The 20,527-nt window shown below is 35.6% G+C and overlaps 1 protein-coding gene across 3 annotated transcripts in view; it reads left to right on the top strand.

Annotated features, from left to right (window-relative positions):
* The window catches only part of LOC123506104 (WD repeat-containing protein 17-like), a 51,153-nt gene that overhangs the window by 970 nt on the left and 29,656 nt on the right, over positions 1-20,527 (top strand). The window contains exons 2-18 of one of the 3 annotated variants that reach the window (XM_045257974.1): positions 942-1,225; positions 1,837-1,941; positions 2,364-2,487; positions 2,622-2,728; positions 2,895-3,005; positions 3,228-3,418; positions 6,411-6,656; positions 7,302-7,576; positions 7,745-7,858; positions 8,141-8,354; positions 9,071-9,256; positions 12,635-12,913; positions 13,376-13,525; positions 13,658-13,788; positions 14,112-14,240; positions 14,353-14,573; positions 15,570-15,670. In XM_045257974.1, the coding sequence (XP_045113909.1) occupies positions 1,020-1,225; positions 1,837-1,941; positions 2,364-2,487; positions 2,622-2,728; positions 2,895-3,005; positions 3,228-3,418; positions 6,411-6,656; positions 7,302-7,576; positions 7,745-7,858; positions 8,141-8,354; positions 9,071-9,256; positions 12,635-12,913; positions 13,376-13,525; positions 13,658-13,788; positions 14,112-14,240; positions 14,353-14,573; positions 15,570-15,670 (2,890 nt within the window). In that variant the 5' untranslated portion in view covers positions 942-1,019. Of the gene's footprint in view, positions 1-941; positions 1,226-1,806; positions 1,942-2,363; positions 2,488-2,621; positions 2,729-2,894; positions 3,006-3,227; positions 3,419-6,410; positions 6,657-7,301; positions 7,577-7,744; positions 7,859-8,140; positions 8,355-9,070; positions 9,257-12,634; positions 12,914-13,375; positions 13,526-13,657; positions 13,789-14,111; positions 14,241-14,352; positions 14,574-15,569; positions 15,671-20,527 lie in introns of all 3 variants that reach the window. The other 2 variants (XM_045257973.1, XM_045257975.1) reach the window with 2 other exon arrangements.

Below are 20,527 nucleotides of genomic sequence, written 5' to 3'. Positions count from 1 at the left end.
CAGGAAATATTTGATAATGCTCCTCATATATATAAGAATTTGGCAATCTAGTTCAACTATCAAAATACTCAAAATAAGAAGATATGCACCATGGATTTTGTAAGGATTTGATTCCTGGAGAATATAGCTTACCAGAATAAACCAGTTCATGTAACAAATATTGTTTCAAAGCAAAATGTCCTTCCATCAATTCAAGCTAATTTTAGGTAGGTAATTCATTTGTTGAATGTACTATCTATATATTATAAGAGTACAGGAAAAATATTTCAATAAGCATTTTCATGTTCATATTTTTTAATCAGGATTCCAAAGAATAAATGATCTTTTCTATGGATATTGTGGGTGCACACCTCAAGTTTATGCTTAGTACTAACTGTGAGAGTAGTGACCAGAAACTTTATGTTTCATTTTATTAAAAAATTATTGTCACATAAGTGAATTAAGGAGTTGGTGAGATCTTCAGCTTCAGAACACATCTGTTTCAAGTGGCACATGGTTTTGTGGTGATATAGTGTTGTGTCATTACTTTATGAAAGGTGTGTTTTGCCATCCAAGTGAGTGGTTGTAGTGGTAGGGAGCAATTCAAAGGTAGTGACTCAGTATAGCACCTTGATTAAGAATATTCAAGACTTACGAATACACCAACCACATGGATTATAGCATGACTGTCATTATAGTTACAGAAATACCATGTATAGAGCTGCATGTGAAGTATTTACCTGACATTAAATCCAATAAAATGATCAAATATGCATCAAAATATTATATGCACTTTCTTAATCTAAATGTAATTGATCTAGATACCAGATATTGTAACCAAAGGTTAAATATAGTAATAAGCAAGCAAGTCTATGAAAGACAAAGTTCGTTTCATGGTGATAACTTTTCATAGTTGATTAATTCTGTAGTTAGCATCTTGAATTTTATTTCTTATTTCACAGCAATATTACTTCAGCACCAGACAGTAGCAGTAGCACTACCAAAATGAACAAATAATGAAGAAATAAAGTCAGGGAGTTATGTCTCGCTGGAAAAAGAAATCATATGACGGAATCCACAATTATGTAGAGAAAATAGAGGATGTTTTATTGAGCGAGAGTTCCTGGTCCACCACTGACTCGGAGTGCTCGGGTTGTATTCACTTGAGTAGGGAAGAGAGCTTGCAGAGTGAGGGCTTTAGTGGCCCAGGACTGGAACTGGCAACTCTTCCTCCCATTCAGACATTGTAAGTGCTCATAATCTCATCATTACTGATGTAAGGTAAATTTACTGCCATGGCAAAATTTTGTTTGATTTTACATTAATTAGTTGCTAAATTATGCAATATATTTGCAGTGCTTTCCAACTACATTATGTTTCTGTTATTTTTCATGATGATTTGAGCATGTACTACTATTAATTTTGTATATTCCTCATGAAAGGTGTCCATATCTTTATTTGGTAACTGCCTTTGGTGATGATGTGTCTAGTTTTAGAAGTCTTTTATCTTTTTAATTTCCATATTACTGTATGAGTTCTTTATGCTGTGTCCAAGGGGAAATATTTTAATTGTGATGCAAGTAAAGTGTTACTCAAACTAATATTACAGCTGATGTTGCCATACTTTCTGACCACTCTTGAGATTCTGGTTTCCTGCTGCTTTCAGTTGATGCTTATAGATTCAGATTTTTTGTGTGTGTTTTGCTTGTGTGCATTTTGCGTATGGTTTTATAACTATAAATATAAGAAGAACATTTTTGATTTGATGACTTTTTTTATATTATGAATCCTATTAAATTTTGTAACCAAATTCACTATTGCAAACAGGGACAATAGTTCTGCTTGGAATATCCATAGCAATGCCAACTGCATCCATAGTGCAAGCAGCCATTGTATGGTGGCAGGGGGACTGAGGACTTCTGTTGGTCACACTGCAGCTCCGTATTCCTCTTTGGACATAAGGTAGGTTTTCCCAGTTGCATACATGTTACAGAATGGTAATAATATTATGTTAATGTTCATTAATAGTAGATGTAGCCTCAACTTAAACACTAAGTGGTTTTACTGGGTATTTTATTGATGCACCTGATTAAATTAATTCTATCCATCAAAGTACAATTGTGATGGTGTCTCATATTCAGAGACTTTATTCCATATAACCTGATTCTAATACCTATATGGTATGTCTGTGTTTAAGATCATGATGCTTTTGTAATTATAATGCTGTCATGACTGCATCCTTATAAAATGACAAGCTGAAATGTGCATTAGTGTGTCATATCCATTACTATATCATGAAATACATATATATGTTACTAAAGTTGCTTGATGGTGATATTTAGATGAAAACGTGTTAATTTTTTCTGTATTGACTGGTGTTACAGAGGCGGCATGTTGCAGCAGCTGTCATTGCTTGCTGCCGGTGCTCAGCCGTGGCACCACAACATATGCACTGCACACTCACGTCGCTTTGCCTATGCTGCAACACTTGCTATATACGTCTATGAGGTAAAGTGAAATATAATCTGAGTTGTATATAAAGTTTGTTAAATATATGCTGAATATATCATGAGCGACTTGTTCAAGAAAGTTTCATGCATTTATTTGCAAACACTGGTTAATTGATTGCATTGACTTGTCAGGCTGAGGAAGGGAGTAATGAGTGGCAGCTGTTCAGTATCCTGGCTGACCACCGTAAGACCATCACTTGTCTGGACTGGCATCCTTGCAGTGAAGACCTCTTGGCCAGGTAAAGGCTGCTTCATTTATGTATAAGAAAATGAAGCCTCGACTTGGAACTTTCAGTTAGCTATTGATTTTAGATTAGTATGATGAATGATAAGTGAAAATCACAGTATATTATTCTAGTGTGTATGTACACAGACTGATACTGATGCTTTTATTTCCTTGCCTAGTGCTGCATTAGATCAACGTGTCTGTGTTTGGAGTGTGAGCAGGCAGTGTGTGCTGTATGCCATCAACATATGTAGGGTACCAACAGTGGTAGCTTGGTGCACTGGCCACAGGTTTGTTATTGTATTGTACATATGTGAGAAAATTCATTTTTATTATCAAATTGACAAAAATACTATGAAAATTTAGTTTCATGTTAGCAACAGGAACCAGGTGAAGGTTACTTTTGAGTCAAGGAAGGTTTGACACCTTTCAGGAGAAATAATTTGAATAAATGGTTACAAGCCCTTTTTATTATTTGTGTTTTGGTTTACATCTTTCACTTTTGTTATCAGGGACTTGCTGTCGTTCTCTACTCAAGTTGGGCCTCTTCAGCTGTGGGATTATGCTGAAAACAGCGAGCCATTTCCCTTCAGGGAGGACTATGGTTACCCCCATGCCATTGTTTCCTACCGCTGGCATCCCTCTGTTCCTGGAAGACTTGTGGTGGGACATAATGATGGAAAAATTACAGTTTACAGAGAAGGTAGGCATGTATAACATATTCAGCCCTTCTCTCATATGTATTGTTTTTAAATAGTGTATGTAGTCTGCAAGTGTAACAATAACAACAATGTAATGCACATATGAAATTGTTAGTATGTCTTATCTATGTGCATGTATTTCTTGTTATAATCAACCATACCTTCTCATGACAATCATCACCACCACCTGACTAAAACATTATAGCTCTAAACAGTCAAGGACCTTGAAGGTCTTATATGTTCCTGAGATGTTGCAGTCACTCTCCATCCTATATACCGTGGTACTGTACCTCAGTGTGTTCTGTTTGGATAAGTACAACTCACCATAATACATATCCTGTTTGAAAGTGAAAAAAATTTCTTGGTATATAACCTTTGTTTACAATGTGCCTTGCGTGCTAGAACTCTTATGGCTCAAAATGAGTCATGACACAGCACGGGAGGCGGTGGCGTAGTAGATAAGGTGGTGAGCATGGAATCAGGTAGTTGATACTATGCCTTTGATACTATGCCATTTGTCAAGTGGTTTAAAGTTACCTACATGTCACCATGAGATCTAGGTGGTTACACCAAAGATGTGCTTAGGTGGTAATATGGGCCCTAATATGGGTACCACTATAAATGAAGTTGCCTGCACCACTAATGGGTAGAAGCTTAACAGTGCTTCCCATACATACTCTTCAAGTATACCTACAGGTGCTATAGGCTATATAGCATAAAAAAATAAAATAAAATAAGAATGCTTTCCTTGTTTATCTCTCTTGAGACGAAGGTAAAGTGAAGTTAATATTTCATTTATTTCATCTAATTACTTTTATATTTACCCTATTTAATGGCATATAAGACACTCTTTTTACAAAAAATGGGCTAGAAACATTATCCTTTGTCATATATGAATATATGGCCTTTGTAGTTTATTTTTGTAATATCCATCACCCATACACACAAAGATTTACATAACTTTATCATAGACAAAAAGATAAGGCTGCTGTATCATATTTTTTTTTTTTTTTTTCTATATGTAAGAGAGGAAAGCTGGCCAAGGGAAACATGATAAAAAAATGCCCATTTAGTTGCGAGTTCCCTTGCAGGTTCAAGTGAGTTGGCCAGAAAAAAAGGATAAGTGTCATGAAACCTCCCTCGTAAATGAAGTCAAGCCATAGGAGGTTAGAAATGCAGAAGCATAATATGATGTAAGGAAATATTGAAAATGAAAGCATGGCCATGTTCAGTGACATGCCAAGTGTGCTTGTTGTTGACATAGCAGCTTGGCTGTGTTCTTTGCCTCACCTCAGGGATGAGATCATTACCTGTTTTATTACAACAATTATATGATATATCTTACTATTGTGATTGCTTACTTTTTGTTCCTTCAATTTGTTGACAGCCTTATGCTGCATCTTCTGTCCATCTCCAATGTTTGATGAATTCTGAGAGTTGTGTTTTAGAAAAATATTCAAGCTTCTTTTTAATGGCATACAAAGTTCTCATTATAATGTCTACACCAAAACATCTCCATGACAAGCAGTCATCAGTGAAGCATGTAAGGGTTAATCATTACCTAGTAATGCTGTAGGAGGAGTGATTTTTTTCTTTTTATTTATTTCTTTTAACTTATAGAGATGCTTCTTATAACATCTACCTTGTGGTATACAGTATCTTTTTTTTTCAAAAATTTAAAGAATATTAGAGCTTGATAAAAAGTAAAACTTTCTGCTTCAGATGCTACTGTTTCCCACTGGAATTCCAGAATCCTTGACTCAGAAACAAGCAACAATAATAATTCTTGTTGCAATTTTACCATTTCAGGTAATGGTATTTTGTAGTTGAAAATTCACTGAACCACAGTTTTCTTTATTGTTTGAAACACCATTGGAATTTTATTTTTACATATTGAATATATTGGAAGCATGCTCTGAAAATATAATGCTGCCTCTTTTTGATTACCAGTTTATTAATTTGCTGTCTATCCATCAGCTAATTATCTATCCATTTACCTACAAACCTGTATACCTTCTCATTTAGTATTTCATCTCCTCATATTGTTTTTTTTTCTTTCTGAAATTTTACAGTCTCAATTAACTGTGGTAATTAAAGTGGTAATTTTCATTAACTTTCATTCATGATCATAACGACCAGTTTGTTTTATGTGAAGTATGTGAGCCAGGGAAGAGGAATCCATCTTGCTCTCTTATCTGTCCCTTGCAGTTTATTACAAACTACAAAGCTCAACATAATTTATACACCCACTGTTTCTCCAAAAGTTTTTATTTGTTGTCTCTGTTGTAAGTCATTCTGGAAGAAGCTGAGATGTAAGAAACCAATGGTTTTGAATTACCCTAATATAAATCTTGCTTTCAAGAAAATGCTTGTGATGAAGTAAAACAAAGTCTTTTGACTCTAGCCTTGTTTTTTTTATTTTGTACATTTTGTCTACTGTGAAGATGTACCATAACATGTATTTCATCATTCTGCTGATTGTATTGCAGCTTTTCTTCTTTCTTATTCTTATGTAATATTTTGAGAGATTTTAGAGTATGTTTCAGCAAATGTTCATCTCTGAATTGTTAGATGTCCTGAGCACGTTTCTTGTTAATGAGGAAAGCTCTTTTACTGCATGCTGCTTCAGCTTTTATAATCTAACCAAAATTTGACTCACTTTTGTAAATTTCTGATGATGAAAAAACAAACACAAACACTCCTTGAATGTTGAATTTTTATCATCCACAGACTATAAAGTCATATTATGATGTTGAAACGTGCGGTGCATTTTAAAAGTAATGTTATATATTACGTATATATTTTAGTCTTTGATTAATTTAATAAAATTTAAGAAAACACTTTTATCTTTGTGAGATGAAGCATATGAATGGTCATGTGCTCATATGGAAGTGGTTGAGTAAATTCTAATTTTCAGTTCTGAAAAGGATCTGTTTAAGACATGGAAAGTCATGGTTGATGGAAAGAAGCAATACGATGGTTTTGTACTTGCAGACCTGGGGAAGTCACGCTATTCTGCCTTCCCTGATGGTGGAGAAGACACAGATGACCACAACTTAGTCACTCTGGAGTGGGATACCTGCTCCCCAGACTACATTCTGGTGGCATACCGTGGTGGAGCGCTGTGGCTGGTGGATATCAACACCATGCGGGTCATCACTAAATACATCTTGCCTGTCTCTGCCAGCATCAGCACTCTGGCCTGGCTACCAGATGCACCAGGAATGTTTGTAACGGGAGGTACATATCACATACCAGCAGGTGACTGCAAACACACACACACACACACACACACACACACACACACACACACACACACACACACACACACACACACACACACACACACACACACACATCACTGAATCATACTTGTTATAAGGTTCATTAGAAAAAAAAAAACACTTAAGAAGTTATATAAAGAAATAACAGTTACTCATGTTTTAAAGTTTCCAAATTTTGACACCATTTTCTGGCATCCTTTTATTTTGGCGTGTGATTTCCTTTCATGACACTTCATTTGCATCATACAGTGTTCCACTCAAGGCTTTTTGCAAGATTTTCTGACATCACATCTCTCCTTTCAGATAACATATAGTCTTTAGACATTTTTTTCATTAATTGGTGATAAAGTGTGATGCTTTCTTTAGATGTACTGATGGTATTGATTTGATGGCATAACATTGTCACATCAAAATATTTTGGTTGTCTTTGTTGAATGAAATGTAGATCTTCTGCTCACCCATGATTTTCACTTTTCAAGAACTTCATTTACTTGTAAAATAGATTATGCAACCAGGCCCTTCAACCACTCCACTGATTTCTCTTTTCACTTGACTACATTATTAAGTAAAGTCTGTATTGTGATGAGATTTATTTTTTCAGATGCTGAGAAAGGTATTCTTCGAGTGTGGACTGTCAACAAGTCTACGCCTGTGGAGACCTGTGTGTTGAAGGATACAGGCTTTCATGTCCTCTGTGCTACAAGAGTGGAGAGAGTCCCTGTAACACAGAAAATACACCAAGACCTGAGCAATGATCTTGTCAGTGAGAGGAAGGGATTAATGGTTCCAAATGTAGCCATTGTAACTCTCTTCAAGGACGGTGGTGTTGGTCTCTACCACCTCAGAAGAAAGCAATGGATATTCAATCGAGAACATGTAAACTTCCTTAAGTTGAATAGTCTCGTTATCTGAAGAGCAATAATTTTTAGTTCCTGGTATTTTTTACTGTTTTGTTGTGGATTATGTGAAGACTGTATCAGTATTCAATTAATTCTATATATAATTAGTCAGATGCATTATATATAAGAACTTTTACCATTTCAGGGACACACTGAGACAATATTTGACTGCAGTTTTAAGCCTGAAGATAGTGATTTGTTGGCAACTGGATCCTTTGATGGCTCAATTAAGATATGGAGGATAGATACACTAGAAGCTGTGAGTATACAGTTATTATGTAATATGAAATCAATAATATATATGTTGTGCCCATTTCTAGGAATTCTTGACCTGAAGGTGACCATGACAAAACAATTTATTTATTTTTGGCCTTGCATTCACTTTTTGCATCCTTTAGTTTATCTCATTTTCTCTTTTTCCCTCTGATATGCTATTAATATAATACTGGAGTTCTTTCCATGATAGCTAACATCTCTGCTAGTCCCATATATGCTCTCCATTTATACTGCCTATTTGATTAATTTATTCTTCTCTTCTTAGGTTGATACCTTACCCAACTGCAGCACCATCATTTACTCAGTGTCGTGGGCACCAGCTGACCTCAACTGTATAGTGGCTGGCACCTCAGGGGGTGATGTGTTTATCTGGGATGTAGGAAAACACAAAATACTACAAGACATCACTTCACACAAGGATAAGAAGGTGTTTTGTGTCACATGGAATCAGAAAGATGCAAGACGAATAGCATCAGCAGGTATATATATGACTTGTCTGTTGACAATGTTGTACAATTCTAGGTCAGAGTATGTGTTGTGGGTGTATTTTTTTTTTTTTCTTTTTTACGGTAAGGCCTATAGCGCCTGTAGGCACACTTGAAGAGTGTATAGGAAGCGTTGTTCAGCTTCCACCCATTAGTGGCGCAGGCAATTTTATTTATAGTGGTACCCATATTAGGGCCCATATAACCCCCAAAAGCTCATCTTGGGTGTAACCACCTAGAACCTGGTTATCATGGTGACATGTAGGTAACTTTAAACCACTCGACAAATGGCAAAGTGTTTTAAGGTTGTACGTAGTGGGATTCGAACCTACGCGTGGACGTCTGCCCGATCCCACGCTCACTACCTTATCCACTACGCCACCGCAATGCAAAGAGAACTGCTGAATGGAATTAAGAGACAGAAGCATGAATATATGACCTAGGATTTCATGCCTTAAAATTTGCCACTGTAATAGTCTATATAAATCAGGAAGTAATACACATTCCTCCATTTGCACTGAAATAATGCTCTTCAGTGACTTTTTTTGTGATTGATTTATAGTGTTCCTTAAGTATAAACTCCTTGCATTACTCTATTTGAAAAGCTGTATGATTTTCTTATGATCACATAATGTATATAGGTGACACTGTTGTTCTCACATTCATCTCTTGATCCTTGCTTCTGAATCCCAGTTCTGTGTCTGTGACAGGAGAGTCTGGGTTCTGTTATGTGCACCAGGTGAGCGGAACGCTGCTGCAGGATTACCGTCATCCTGGCCCTGTCTATGGGTGTGACTGGCGTGACGCAGATGTATTGGCCACAGGCTGCGAGGATGGCAGGATACGGATCTTTTGTGTCACTAAGAATAGGAAAGACCCTGTGACAGAGCTGAAAGGTTTGCTTATGATACTATGTGAAAACTAATTATTTGCTATCTTATGCTATTGTATCTGAGCATAAGAACTTACATCTATACAATTTATATTTGCCTTGAATTTAATGAATTATTGATAAAACTAAATGCAGTATCCTTTCGAGTCTCACAATTGCTTGCTTCTGAAGGTATATCATATGCTTTGCTCACACATCGAACATGATTTAGTGGTGCAGAGCTATCACATCACAAACTGTGTTTGTTTGTGTGCATGTGTATGTATTTACCTAGTTGTGAGATACAGGAAAAGAGCAACGCTAGGCTCGTGTTGTACTGCCTCCTGATCCGTTTCTATCAAAATCTTGCTTAAATTTATGTATGTTCTTTGCACACACCATTTCATCATCAAGTTTGTTCTTCTGTGCAGGATTTTATCAAAAGCCATTTTAATGTCCAGGTATATTGTGTCTACCCATCCATCTCTGTTTTCAAGTCCTGCAATAACTCTTGAGTAGAATCTTTTATTAAGCTTCTACTCGAGAGTTATTTGGTTTGATACACATGACTGCCCTGTTCTGAACCCAAATTGTCTGTTCGATATGACTTGCTCCTCTTCTAGAAATTTAACCCATTTTTCTTTGATAATTATTTCACATAACTTCCCTACGACACTTGTAAGTGACACTGGTCTGTAGTTTAGTGGTTCAGTTGCCTTTCCTCCTTTAAATATCAGTATTACGTTGGGTCTCTTCCATTCTAGCGGAACTTTCCTTTCATTTATTAAACTTGTAGTTATTTCCCAAATTGGATCCAGTAGTTGCTCTTTACATTCTTTTAACACCCAGCCTGATACACCATCTGGCCCCATTGTTTTTCTGACTTTCAACTTATCCAGTAATCTTCCAATATCTTTTCGTGCACTGCAGTCTCCTGTAATCCTTGGCAATCTAATGTCCTATTAGGTTCTGTGAAATCATCTTCTGCAGTGAATACCGTTTTGAAGCTCTCATTCATTATTTCACACATTTCCTTCTCTGTTTGGTATGTCTTCCCTTCATTGATTATTTTTTCAATTGTTTCCTTATTCTTTGTTTTGCCATTTATATACTTGTAGAAAAGTTTGGGTTCATCTTTGCTTTTATCCACTACATCTGTCTTAAAATTTCTTTCTTCCTCTCTCCTTACTCTAATATATTAATTTCTAGCATCTTTGTACTGCCGTCTGTTATAGTAATTTCCCTGCTTTAAGAGTTTCTTCCTTGCTTTATCTTTTGCCTTTTTTGCTTGTATGCATCTAGCATTGTACCAAGCATGTATTTTTTCTGAACTTTATAAACAGGAACAAACTTTTTTACTCCTTCATTGTATTTCTGTAAGAATATATTTTTCTGCACATAATATTACTCCACTCAATATCAGCAAAATAAATCCTTAATTTTTCAAAATCCACTCTTGCATAATTTAATCTCTCTCCTTTATAGTCCTCTCTGTAACTTATCTCATCTTCCTCCTGCATTTGCATTTCTAATGTCACATGATCACTTTTCCCCATTAGACTAAGGTAGTATTGTATGATTGGAGGGGGCTCTGGTTTCTTTGTGAAAACTAGGTCAAGCAACGATGGTTCTTCTTCCTCCCTGTACTTTGTTGACTCCATCACCCATTGGTTCATTGTATTAACCATAGTCAACTGTAACACTTAATCGCTCCACTGCCCAGCATTATACATTCCTTCCATCTCTCTCCAGTTTATTTTTTTACAGTTAAAGTCTCCAACTAAGAGTATTCTTCTATCTTTTCATATAATGTTACCTAGGCACTTTATCACCTCTCTTTGGATATCTTTATGTTTTTCTGATCCCCATGTGGAACATATGTAACTATAATTTTTTTTTCTTCAAATCTTCTGTTTTTATTGTAACTCCCATTATTTCCACTTTGTCCTCACCATATTGCACATCCTCCACACATATATTATCATGAACTATTATTAGCACTCCTCCTCCCCCTTTATCCTTCCTGTCCCTCCTCCAGGTATTATATCTCTCATGTGTTTCACTGTTTGATCTGCTGCAGTCTCTGACGAGACAGCCAGACGTTACCCTACGGAACGAGCTCAGAGCTCATTATTTCCAATCTTCGGATAGGCCTGAGACCAGGCACACAACACACACCGGGACAACAAGGTCACAACTCCTCGATTTACATCCCGTATCCACTCACTGCTAGGTGAACAGGGGCTACACGTGAAAGGAGACACACCCAAATTCTCCACCCGGCCGGGGAATTGAACCCAGGTCCTCTGGCTTGTGAAGCCAGCGCTCTAACTACTGAGCTACCGGGCATGTGTGTGTGTGTGTGTGTTTTGTCCTCATTCCAAGCATGATGTAGTGGTGTGGAACCATGACGTGTGCCACAGCAGTGAGGTGCCTCTCATTTGTTTGTGTGTTTTCTTTTGCAATGCTATGGCACCATTGCTGGTTTTTGTCTTCCTGTCTTGCATGCAAGCTGGGCTTGTGGCTAACATGTCTGTGTAAAGAATTTGAATATTTTGGTATGTGAACACAGTAATAAGTATACAGTATAGTAAACCTTTGATATAACGGACGATATGGGGACAGGGGTCTGTCGTTATATCCAGAGATCCGTTATAGCCAAGGATTTATTATATCTGATGGAAATACTGGACAGATCTCTTATATCCTGAAGTTTGTCTGGTATTTATACCAGCTGCCACCCCATTCCCACAGCACGCCACTTGCAGTTCCTGGAACAAGATATTATGGGATGATGCCCTCGCTATATCAGATGAAAATCTGTTTTAACGAGGATTTTTGTCCTGTCAGTTTTTTTGTCTGTTACATTCGATATCTGGTATATTGATCTCCATTATATCAAAGGTTTAATGTATTATTATATATATATATATATATATATATATATATATATATATATATATATATATATATATATATATATATATATATATATATATATATATATATATATATATATATATATATATATATATATATATATATATATATATATATATATATATATATATATATATATATATATATATATATATATATATATATATATATATATATATATATATATATATATATATATATATATATATATATATATATTATTAAGTGCATGACTCATAAACGATAAAACTATGAAACTGGAGGAAGTAATATGTGGAAGTTTGATGGTAAGAATTTAGGACTCAGCCTGAAACTCAGTCTCAAAATTTGGATGCCGAGAAAATTATGGATTGCTGCTCTTCTTTGATGAATAAATCCTAAACTATTGTATTGAACTATGCATCTAATAACTGAATTCCTGTTAACTTTAACCGTCATTATAAAATCTGCTTTTTGCTTTCAGCTCATGCAAAAAAGGTGTTCCGTGTAAAATGGAACCCTGTTTATGATGACATTCTGTGCAGTGGGAGTGATGACTCTTCTGTTCGAATATGGTCTTACTCAAAGGCCCAGTGTCTCAACATCTTGGTGGGTCACTCTGATCATGTACGGGGCCTTGTATGGTGTCCAGAGGTGCCATTCCTTCTTATATCTGGGTCCTGGGACCGCACCATGAGGGTGTGGGATGCCCGCCATGCCGCTTGTCTTGATGTGGTGCTGGATCATGGAGCAGATGTCTATGGTCAGTAAAGACATTTTCTAATAATGCTCTTTATTTGCATCAGTTAGTAAATTTCTTTGTATTTGGATCATTTGTATATTTTTCTGTACAGGTAACTTTTGATTTACGCGTGTTTAATTGCGCATTTTTGTTAATATGCAACCGAAAAAATATAATTAATTAAATTTGCGCGATTGATTTGCTTATACACGATTTGGACCACATCCTGCATTCCCCCTATTATCTATTGTTTTTGTGAGAATTACAAGTTTGTTTTACGCGAATTTTGAAATATGCAATGCCTCTTGGAATGCATCTATTGTGTAAATTGAGAGTTACCTGTACTTATACATGTTTTCTAGAGACAGTGTTAAACTTCATATTATATTTGATACTGTATGTTGATGTGAATGTGAATGCTTCATCTACCATAAACACTGATGAAGTACTTCGGATTTTAGTTTTTTTTATTTGCACCTGCAGGATTAAGTATACATCCAGTGCGGCCATTCCTGCTGGCTTCATGCTCTCGAGATTCAACAATGAGACTTTGGTCTTTGGCTTCATTTGTGGCACCACTCTACTTGAAGGTTCTGGCAGGGGGACCAGATGATGAAATAATCAAAATTAATGGTGAGGAAGATGTGATTCAAGGTCGATTTGGGCTTTGTATGTCTTTAGTATCAGATTTATCAATTGAAATCATTATTACATTATTTGTTAGAAACAGTTATGTTGAACTTAATTGTTTTTACAATGCAACAGAACCAAAGACTTTCTCATCTGGTCTGCATCTGTGTGGTCTTCGAGCTCACCACCTCCAGGCAGCTCTTCAAAAAACAGATGCATCATGTCAGCCCAACAAAAAGCTGAAGCTCTTTGCAGATTTGTTCTGTGTAAGTTATGTAATCCTTGATGCTCTCAAGGTCATCATAAGTAAATAAAGCTTTGATTTTTATATTTTGAATTTATATTAGCTAGAATTTTTTTTTCTAATCAATTGTGTGTGTGTGTGTGTGTGTGTGTGTGTGTGTGTGTGTGTGTGTGTGTGTGTGATTTTGTTATGGTTTGCTTACATAGTATGAGTTATAATTTATGTACTTAGAATTTTTTTTCTTGTAATAGAAGGTTTCATTAATAGTTTGATTATTTGTTCTTGGTGTTTGATTATATTCTATTTAACTTTTCACATTTGTATTCACTAATGATGTTTCTACAGGGAGATGTGAGAGTGAGGAACCTTTGGGATCTTGTTTACATCTTGCAGGGACACACTGACATCTCTTTGCTCTCACCCAATTACACTCAGTCCATCATGCACCATTCTCACATAATCAAGTGCTCTTTGGTGAGTAACCTCCTCCTTAATCTCCATATTGTATGTTCTGCTTAATGGAATAGTATAAACAAACAATTTAGAGAGAAAAAAAAGTCTATCAGTAAGAATACTCCTCTTCCAGGCTTTGGCTGCAGAACAAGAGATGGATGCCAGTAGAGGCCAAGGTGTTGCTGGTAGGAAACACTCCACTGCTGAGAGCCAGGAGGCACTGGCAGAGTCATACTTGAGGTGTGGAGCTGTCCAGCAGTACTGTGAGCTGATGACACGTCTCCATCAGTGGGACCATGCCCTTGCTCTGGCTCCAGCTGTCTCAGTGGACTACTGGCATAAGCTGATGACCAGGTATGACCTACCATCACCTGTTAGTATCATTATTTTAGTGTGTGTTTGACTTTGATACTCCATCAAAAGATGTCCCTAACTTCTGTGCTCTTAACAGCTCAGTAATGTTGAAAAATGGAAAGTACCTTAAAGTGTACCTACATATACAAACGTGGCAATGTTGCCAAAACTTTTGGCACAAAAGTAATCATATTTCAGCCCACTCTTCTTATTTCTCCAAAAATTTTCAAACTTAATATATAATTGATTTGGCATATATATATATATATATATATATATATATATATATATATATATATATATATATATATATATATATATATATATATATATATATATATATATATATATATATATATATATATATATATATATATATATATATATATATATATATATATATATATATATATATATGATATAAGGTGATAGAGTTATCGGCATGTGTTATTTGGAAAGTATATGTCTGATTTTGTTGTAAATATGATAGAATACTTTTACATTTTAATAATATTCCTGTGCAAATTTCAGCCATAAGTTAGATACAGATTTGCCACCACATTACATGAAAACCTTTCCCTTGTAGGAATTATAAATTACTGGGATTTTTATTTTTCTCATTTACACTTTAGTTTTTATCAGAATCTGTTGATATTCTTATTTACCTATACTACGTTTTGCTTCCTGCTGAAAACACTTACATTGAGAACTATTGAAAAAGTAATACCAACATAGTTCACTGTATGAAAAAGACTATGTATATATTATTCTCTGCATATTATCCAGATATGGAGTATGTATAATTCACCTCTGTGACTGAATCTTTCTTTTTAGAAATCTTGCTTTAATGAGTATATGATCTGTGTTCATTTTTCATTGTAGTCTAGCTGAAAAGAAATTTTTTACATTTTTGTATGTATGTGCTTTAAGTGTGATCCCATATTTTATCCTCATAATTTCTTCCATCCTATGTACCTAACCACCTCAAACCCTAAGGCATGCAGAGCAGCTTTTGAGTGATGATAACGAAGCGTGTGTCCCGTACCTCTTGGCCACTCGTGATGCAGATAAACTCATCAATTTTCACATTGGCCGAGGTAGAGTAAATGACGCCATCCTTTCCCAAAGTTGTCACTGCACTGGAATGCTCACAAGGAATGACACGAGTGACACAACTAATAATTCACTACTGAGGTGAACCAGCAGTGTGATGCCTGAGCCTCATTTATACCGATATTTGCATTTGTTGCTTGGTTGACTTGAATCATAGACTTGATATGTAGATATGATTGATGCAGGGTGAATCATGCATCACCAGCTGGTCCATGATCTGAATGCACACTGGTGATGTCCACAGCAGTCAGGATGTTAGTGCGACATTGATTATAGCAAGCAAGTTGTTTTGTCACTTATATACACCTAATCATCTGATATCCAACCATGTGTTGGTTAGTTACTCACATATATAACACTGGGAGGCTAATGCACACATGATTCACAAGTAACACAGTGATGCAGGAAGGAGATAATCAGAGATTAAAAGAAAGAAAGCTTAATATCAGATTAGTAGTAGAAATTTGACAACGTGCACTATCATTCTTTTTCTAAAAATTGGCTTCTATTTTTATAAGTGAACTATGAAATCTTGGTGAATAGTAGAAATAAAAATATTATTCCCATATTTTAAAATATTAAGGAAATAGATAGAATCATTAATACTATGGTTGGATATCAGCTGAACATCTGTATATTGAGAATAGCTTTTAGCCATAGTCCAGTGTGGCTTATAAAGACACCGAGTTAATATGGCCCTTAGGGATTTAGCTTGTCTAGTAATGCTTTTAGTTGTTTTATAATATGAAAAGAAAGTTGCATAAAAACTAGTTAATAGAGGCTTTCCAGGGGTAAAAAATCTTGTGGAGTAATCTTTAATTATAACTGTACAGTATTTTGGCACCAAAGTAGTGACTGGTGAATATGTTTTATTGCATAATTTGCAGAATGTTATGAAATAGTCTATTATGGTAGAGGGTGCTGGCTGTATTTCTGAGTACATGTACTTTACTTATAGTAAGAGATAGTTAAAGCAGTGTTTTATGTAGGAGGGCAGATAAGTTATTTTGATAGGTAGTGGGGTGTGTTTGGTGTGCTTGGGACATATTGTACTTCATGCTTATGTGCATTCACATAGAAACAAATATCAGTAACAAACTCTAAATACTTCAGAAAGGTATTACTCAATATGTAATACTATATACATACATGTAAAAATGTTACAAAATACTGAGAAAATTAAATCTTCTCTTTTTTTGTGCTACTTGATATTAGATGAGTAACCAGTACATTGTGGTTCCCTCTAATTCATTATACCCCTGTGTTCTCATCAGTGTGTCTCAAGTTTGTGTTGTTATGTTTTTTAAATGTTACCACTATGTTATCATTAGATATTTCTTATTCTAAATAAATGTCCATAATACATATCATATAACATGCAGTATGTACTTATGTTACTTCCTAGAGATAACATTTTACATGCTAAAAGTGTTTGGACATAAGAATATTCAGTATTGATGTTGATTAAATAATGTAAGAACATTTTGAATAAGATTCAGTAGGTTAACCATTTACAAAATGAGGAAATATCTAAATAGAGGAGTGTCTAAGAAGGAAAGAGGTAGAGATGTATGGCTTGGAGTGTGCATGGAAAGAAATAGTGGAAGTATTTCTCCGCATGGATATGCATTCCTTTGAATGCAATTCAATTTCTGGACAAAATATATCATGGTGTTATATTTCTTGAGCTTCTCTTAACATCTATATACCTTTCTTGCTCATTCTGTCTTTATATGTGTTATTAGACCATCTTGTATATATATATATATATATATATATATATATATATATATATATATATATATATATATATATATATATATATATATATATATATATATATATATATATATATATATATATATATATATATATATATATATATATATATATATATATATATATATATATATATATATATATATATATATATATATATATATATATATATATATATATATATATATATATATATATATATATATATATATATATATATATATATATATATATATATATATATATATATATATATATATATATATATATATATATATAACTCTGTCTTCTCGGGCATCCTTGTCAAGCATTACATGTTGCAATTCATAAAATATTTTTTATTGTTGACAGTATTTGCACCTCATGATTAGCTTGTTGCCTCATCATACACCATTGTTAACACTGTCAATTTTGCACCTATATGAAATGAAAATAAGAATAATCACCAACTGTAAAGAGATAAATATGAGTACGCTTTTTGTATAGCACTACATTGCCTTCACAAAACACATTTCAGGAGTGCTTCAGGGAAGAAACCATACAGGCACCACTAATACTTTCTTGTACTGTATGTACTTTCATCCAGGAGTTTTGAAAGTATTTGCTGGGTGCAGGCTGCTGCTGTTTTGGATAATTTCTGCATTACTATTGTTTGATTCATCTTATATATTTAGCTGTTTTTCATTGCCATGGAATTGATTTACTTAGTTGAATACAGTGTGTGATATTCTGTGGTATTCCTGTCGATTCTGACTCATATTTTCTTACCATTTTCAAAATTTTTAGTATTTACTTATTTTTGCATACCTGATACTCTCCTACATCACTGAAACAGAAAGTTTATCATCTCTTGAGTTTAAGTATCAAAATCTTTCATATATGGATATGCTATCATTTTGTCTGATTGACAATTGTAGTTTGGTTAGTGGCAGTGTATAAGCATTAGCTGTTATTTTGTATGTGCATTATTATTGTGAGGCCAAGCAATATTTAAATGAGACACCATATTAAGTGATATGACATGTAATTTTGTTTCAGAAATACACACACACACACACACACACACACACACACACACACACACACACACACACACACACACACACACACACACCTGGTAGCTCAGTGGTTAGAGCGCTGGCTTCACAAGCCAGAGGACCGGGGTTCGATTCCCCGGCCGGGTGGAGATATTTGGGTGTGTCTCCTTTCACGTGTAGCCCCTGTTCACCTAGCAGTGAGTAGGTACGGGATGTAAATCGAGGAGTTGTGACCTTGTTGTCCCGGTGTGTGGTGTGTGCCTGGTCTCAGCCCTATCCGAAGATCGGAAATAATGAACTCTGAGCTCATTCCGTAGGGTAACGTCTGGCTGTCTCGTCAGAGACTGCAGCAGATCAAACAGTGAAACACACACACACACACACACACACATACCGTAGTGTAGTGGTTAGCACACTCAGCTCACAACCGAAGAGGTCCAAGTTTGAGTCCTAGATGCGACAAGGTAAATGGGCAAGTCTCTTAGTGTGTAGCCCCTGTTCCCCCAGCAGCAAGTAGGTACGGGATGCAACTTGAGGAGTTGTGGCCTCACTTTCCTGATGTGTGGATTGTATTGTGGTCTCAGTCCTACCCAAAGATTGGTCTATGAGCTCTGAGCTTGCTCCATAATGGGGAAGGCTGGCTGGGTGACTAGCAGGTGACCGTGGTGAAATATACACACACACACACACACACACACACACACACACACACACACACACACACACACACACACACACACACACACACACACACACACACACACAATTAGATAAATGGAGATATGGGGACAGGACACTATGAACCCTGCTTGAACCCTGTACAATACAACTAAGTAAACTAGGTAAATACACACACACACACACACACACACACACACACGGGGAGACGGGACAACACGAGCATAGCTCTTTTCCCGTATGTTACAATTAGGTAAATACAATTAGGTAAATACACACACACACACACACACACACACACACACACACACACACACATTACTTAAGGGGGAGAGAAATAAGGACGATAGTTAAAGATATGAAGTCCAAGTGGAGAACAGTAGACAGCAGAGTGCCACAGGGGTCAGTATTGGCACCAATACTTTTTCTCGTATATATAAATGACATGCCAGAGGGAGTGAACAGCTACATAAATCTGTTTGCGGACGATGCGAAACTGTGCAGAGTCATTAAACAAAAAGAGGATTGTGAAATACTACAGGAAGACTTAAACAAGATCTGGAAATGGAGCAAAAAATGGGAGATGGAATTCAATGTGGACAAAAGCCATGTCATGGAAATGGGAAAAGTGAAAGATGACCAGTGGGAATCTATAAGATGGGAGATGGAGTAGAACTAGAAAAGTAAAAAGGAAAAGGACTTGGGAGTGACAATGGAAGAAAATAATCAACTGGTAAGCCATATTGATAGAATTTTCAGAGAGACGATAATTTGCTAAGGAATATTGGAGTAGCATTTCACTATATGGACAAGGAAATGATGAAGAAATTGATAAGTACTAAAATAAGACCTAGATTGGAATATGCAGGAGTTGTGTGGACTCCCATAAAAGAAACACATAAGAAAATTAGAGAGACTACAAAAATGGCTACAAGAATGGTTCCAGAATTTAAAGGGATGGCATATGAGGAGAGACTAAAGGCAATGGATCTACCAACCTTGGAGCAGAGAAGAGAGAGAGGGATCTGATACAAGTTTATAAATTGATTAACGGAATGGATGAAGTGGATAATGAGAAACTGATCCTGAGAGAAGAATATGACTTTAGAAGCACAAGATCGCATAGTAAGAAACTAAGGAAGGGACGATGTCTGAGAGATGTTAAAAATTTAGTTTCCGCAAAGATGTGTTGAGACTTGGAACAGTTTGAGTGAGGAAGTGGTATCAGCAAAGAGTGTACATAGTTTTAAAGAAAAATTGGATAAGTGTAGATATGGAGACGGGACCACACGAGCATAAAGCCCAGGCCCTGTAAAACTACAACTAGGTAAATACAACTAGGTAAAT

This window comes from Portunus trituberculatus, chromosome 19 (assembly GCF_017591435.1).
Source record: "Portunus trituberculatus isolate SZX2019 chromosome 19, ASM1759143v1, whole genome shotgun sequence".
In the NCBI taxonomy this organism is placed as follows: Eukaryota; Metazoa; Arthropoda; class Malacostraca; order Decapoda; family Portunidae; genus Portunus; species Portunus trituberculatus.
The sequence above is the reverse complement of the archived record's forward strand: the minus strand, read 5'-3'. Positions and strand labels throughout refer to the sequence as shown.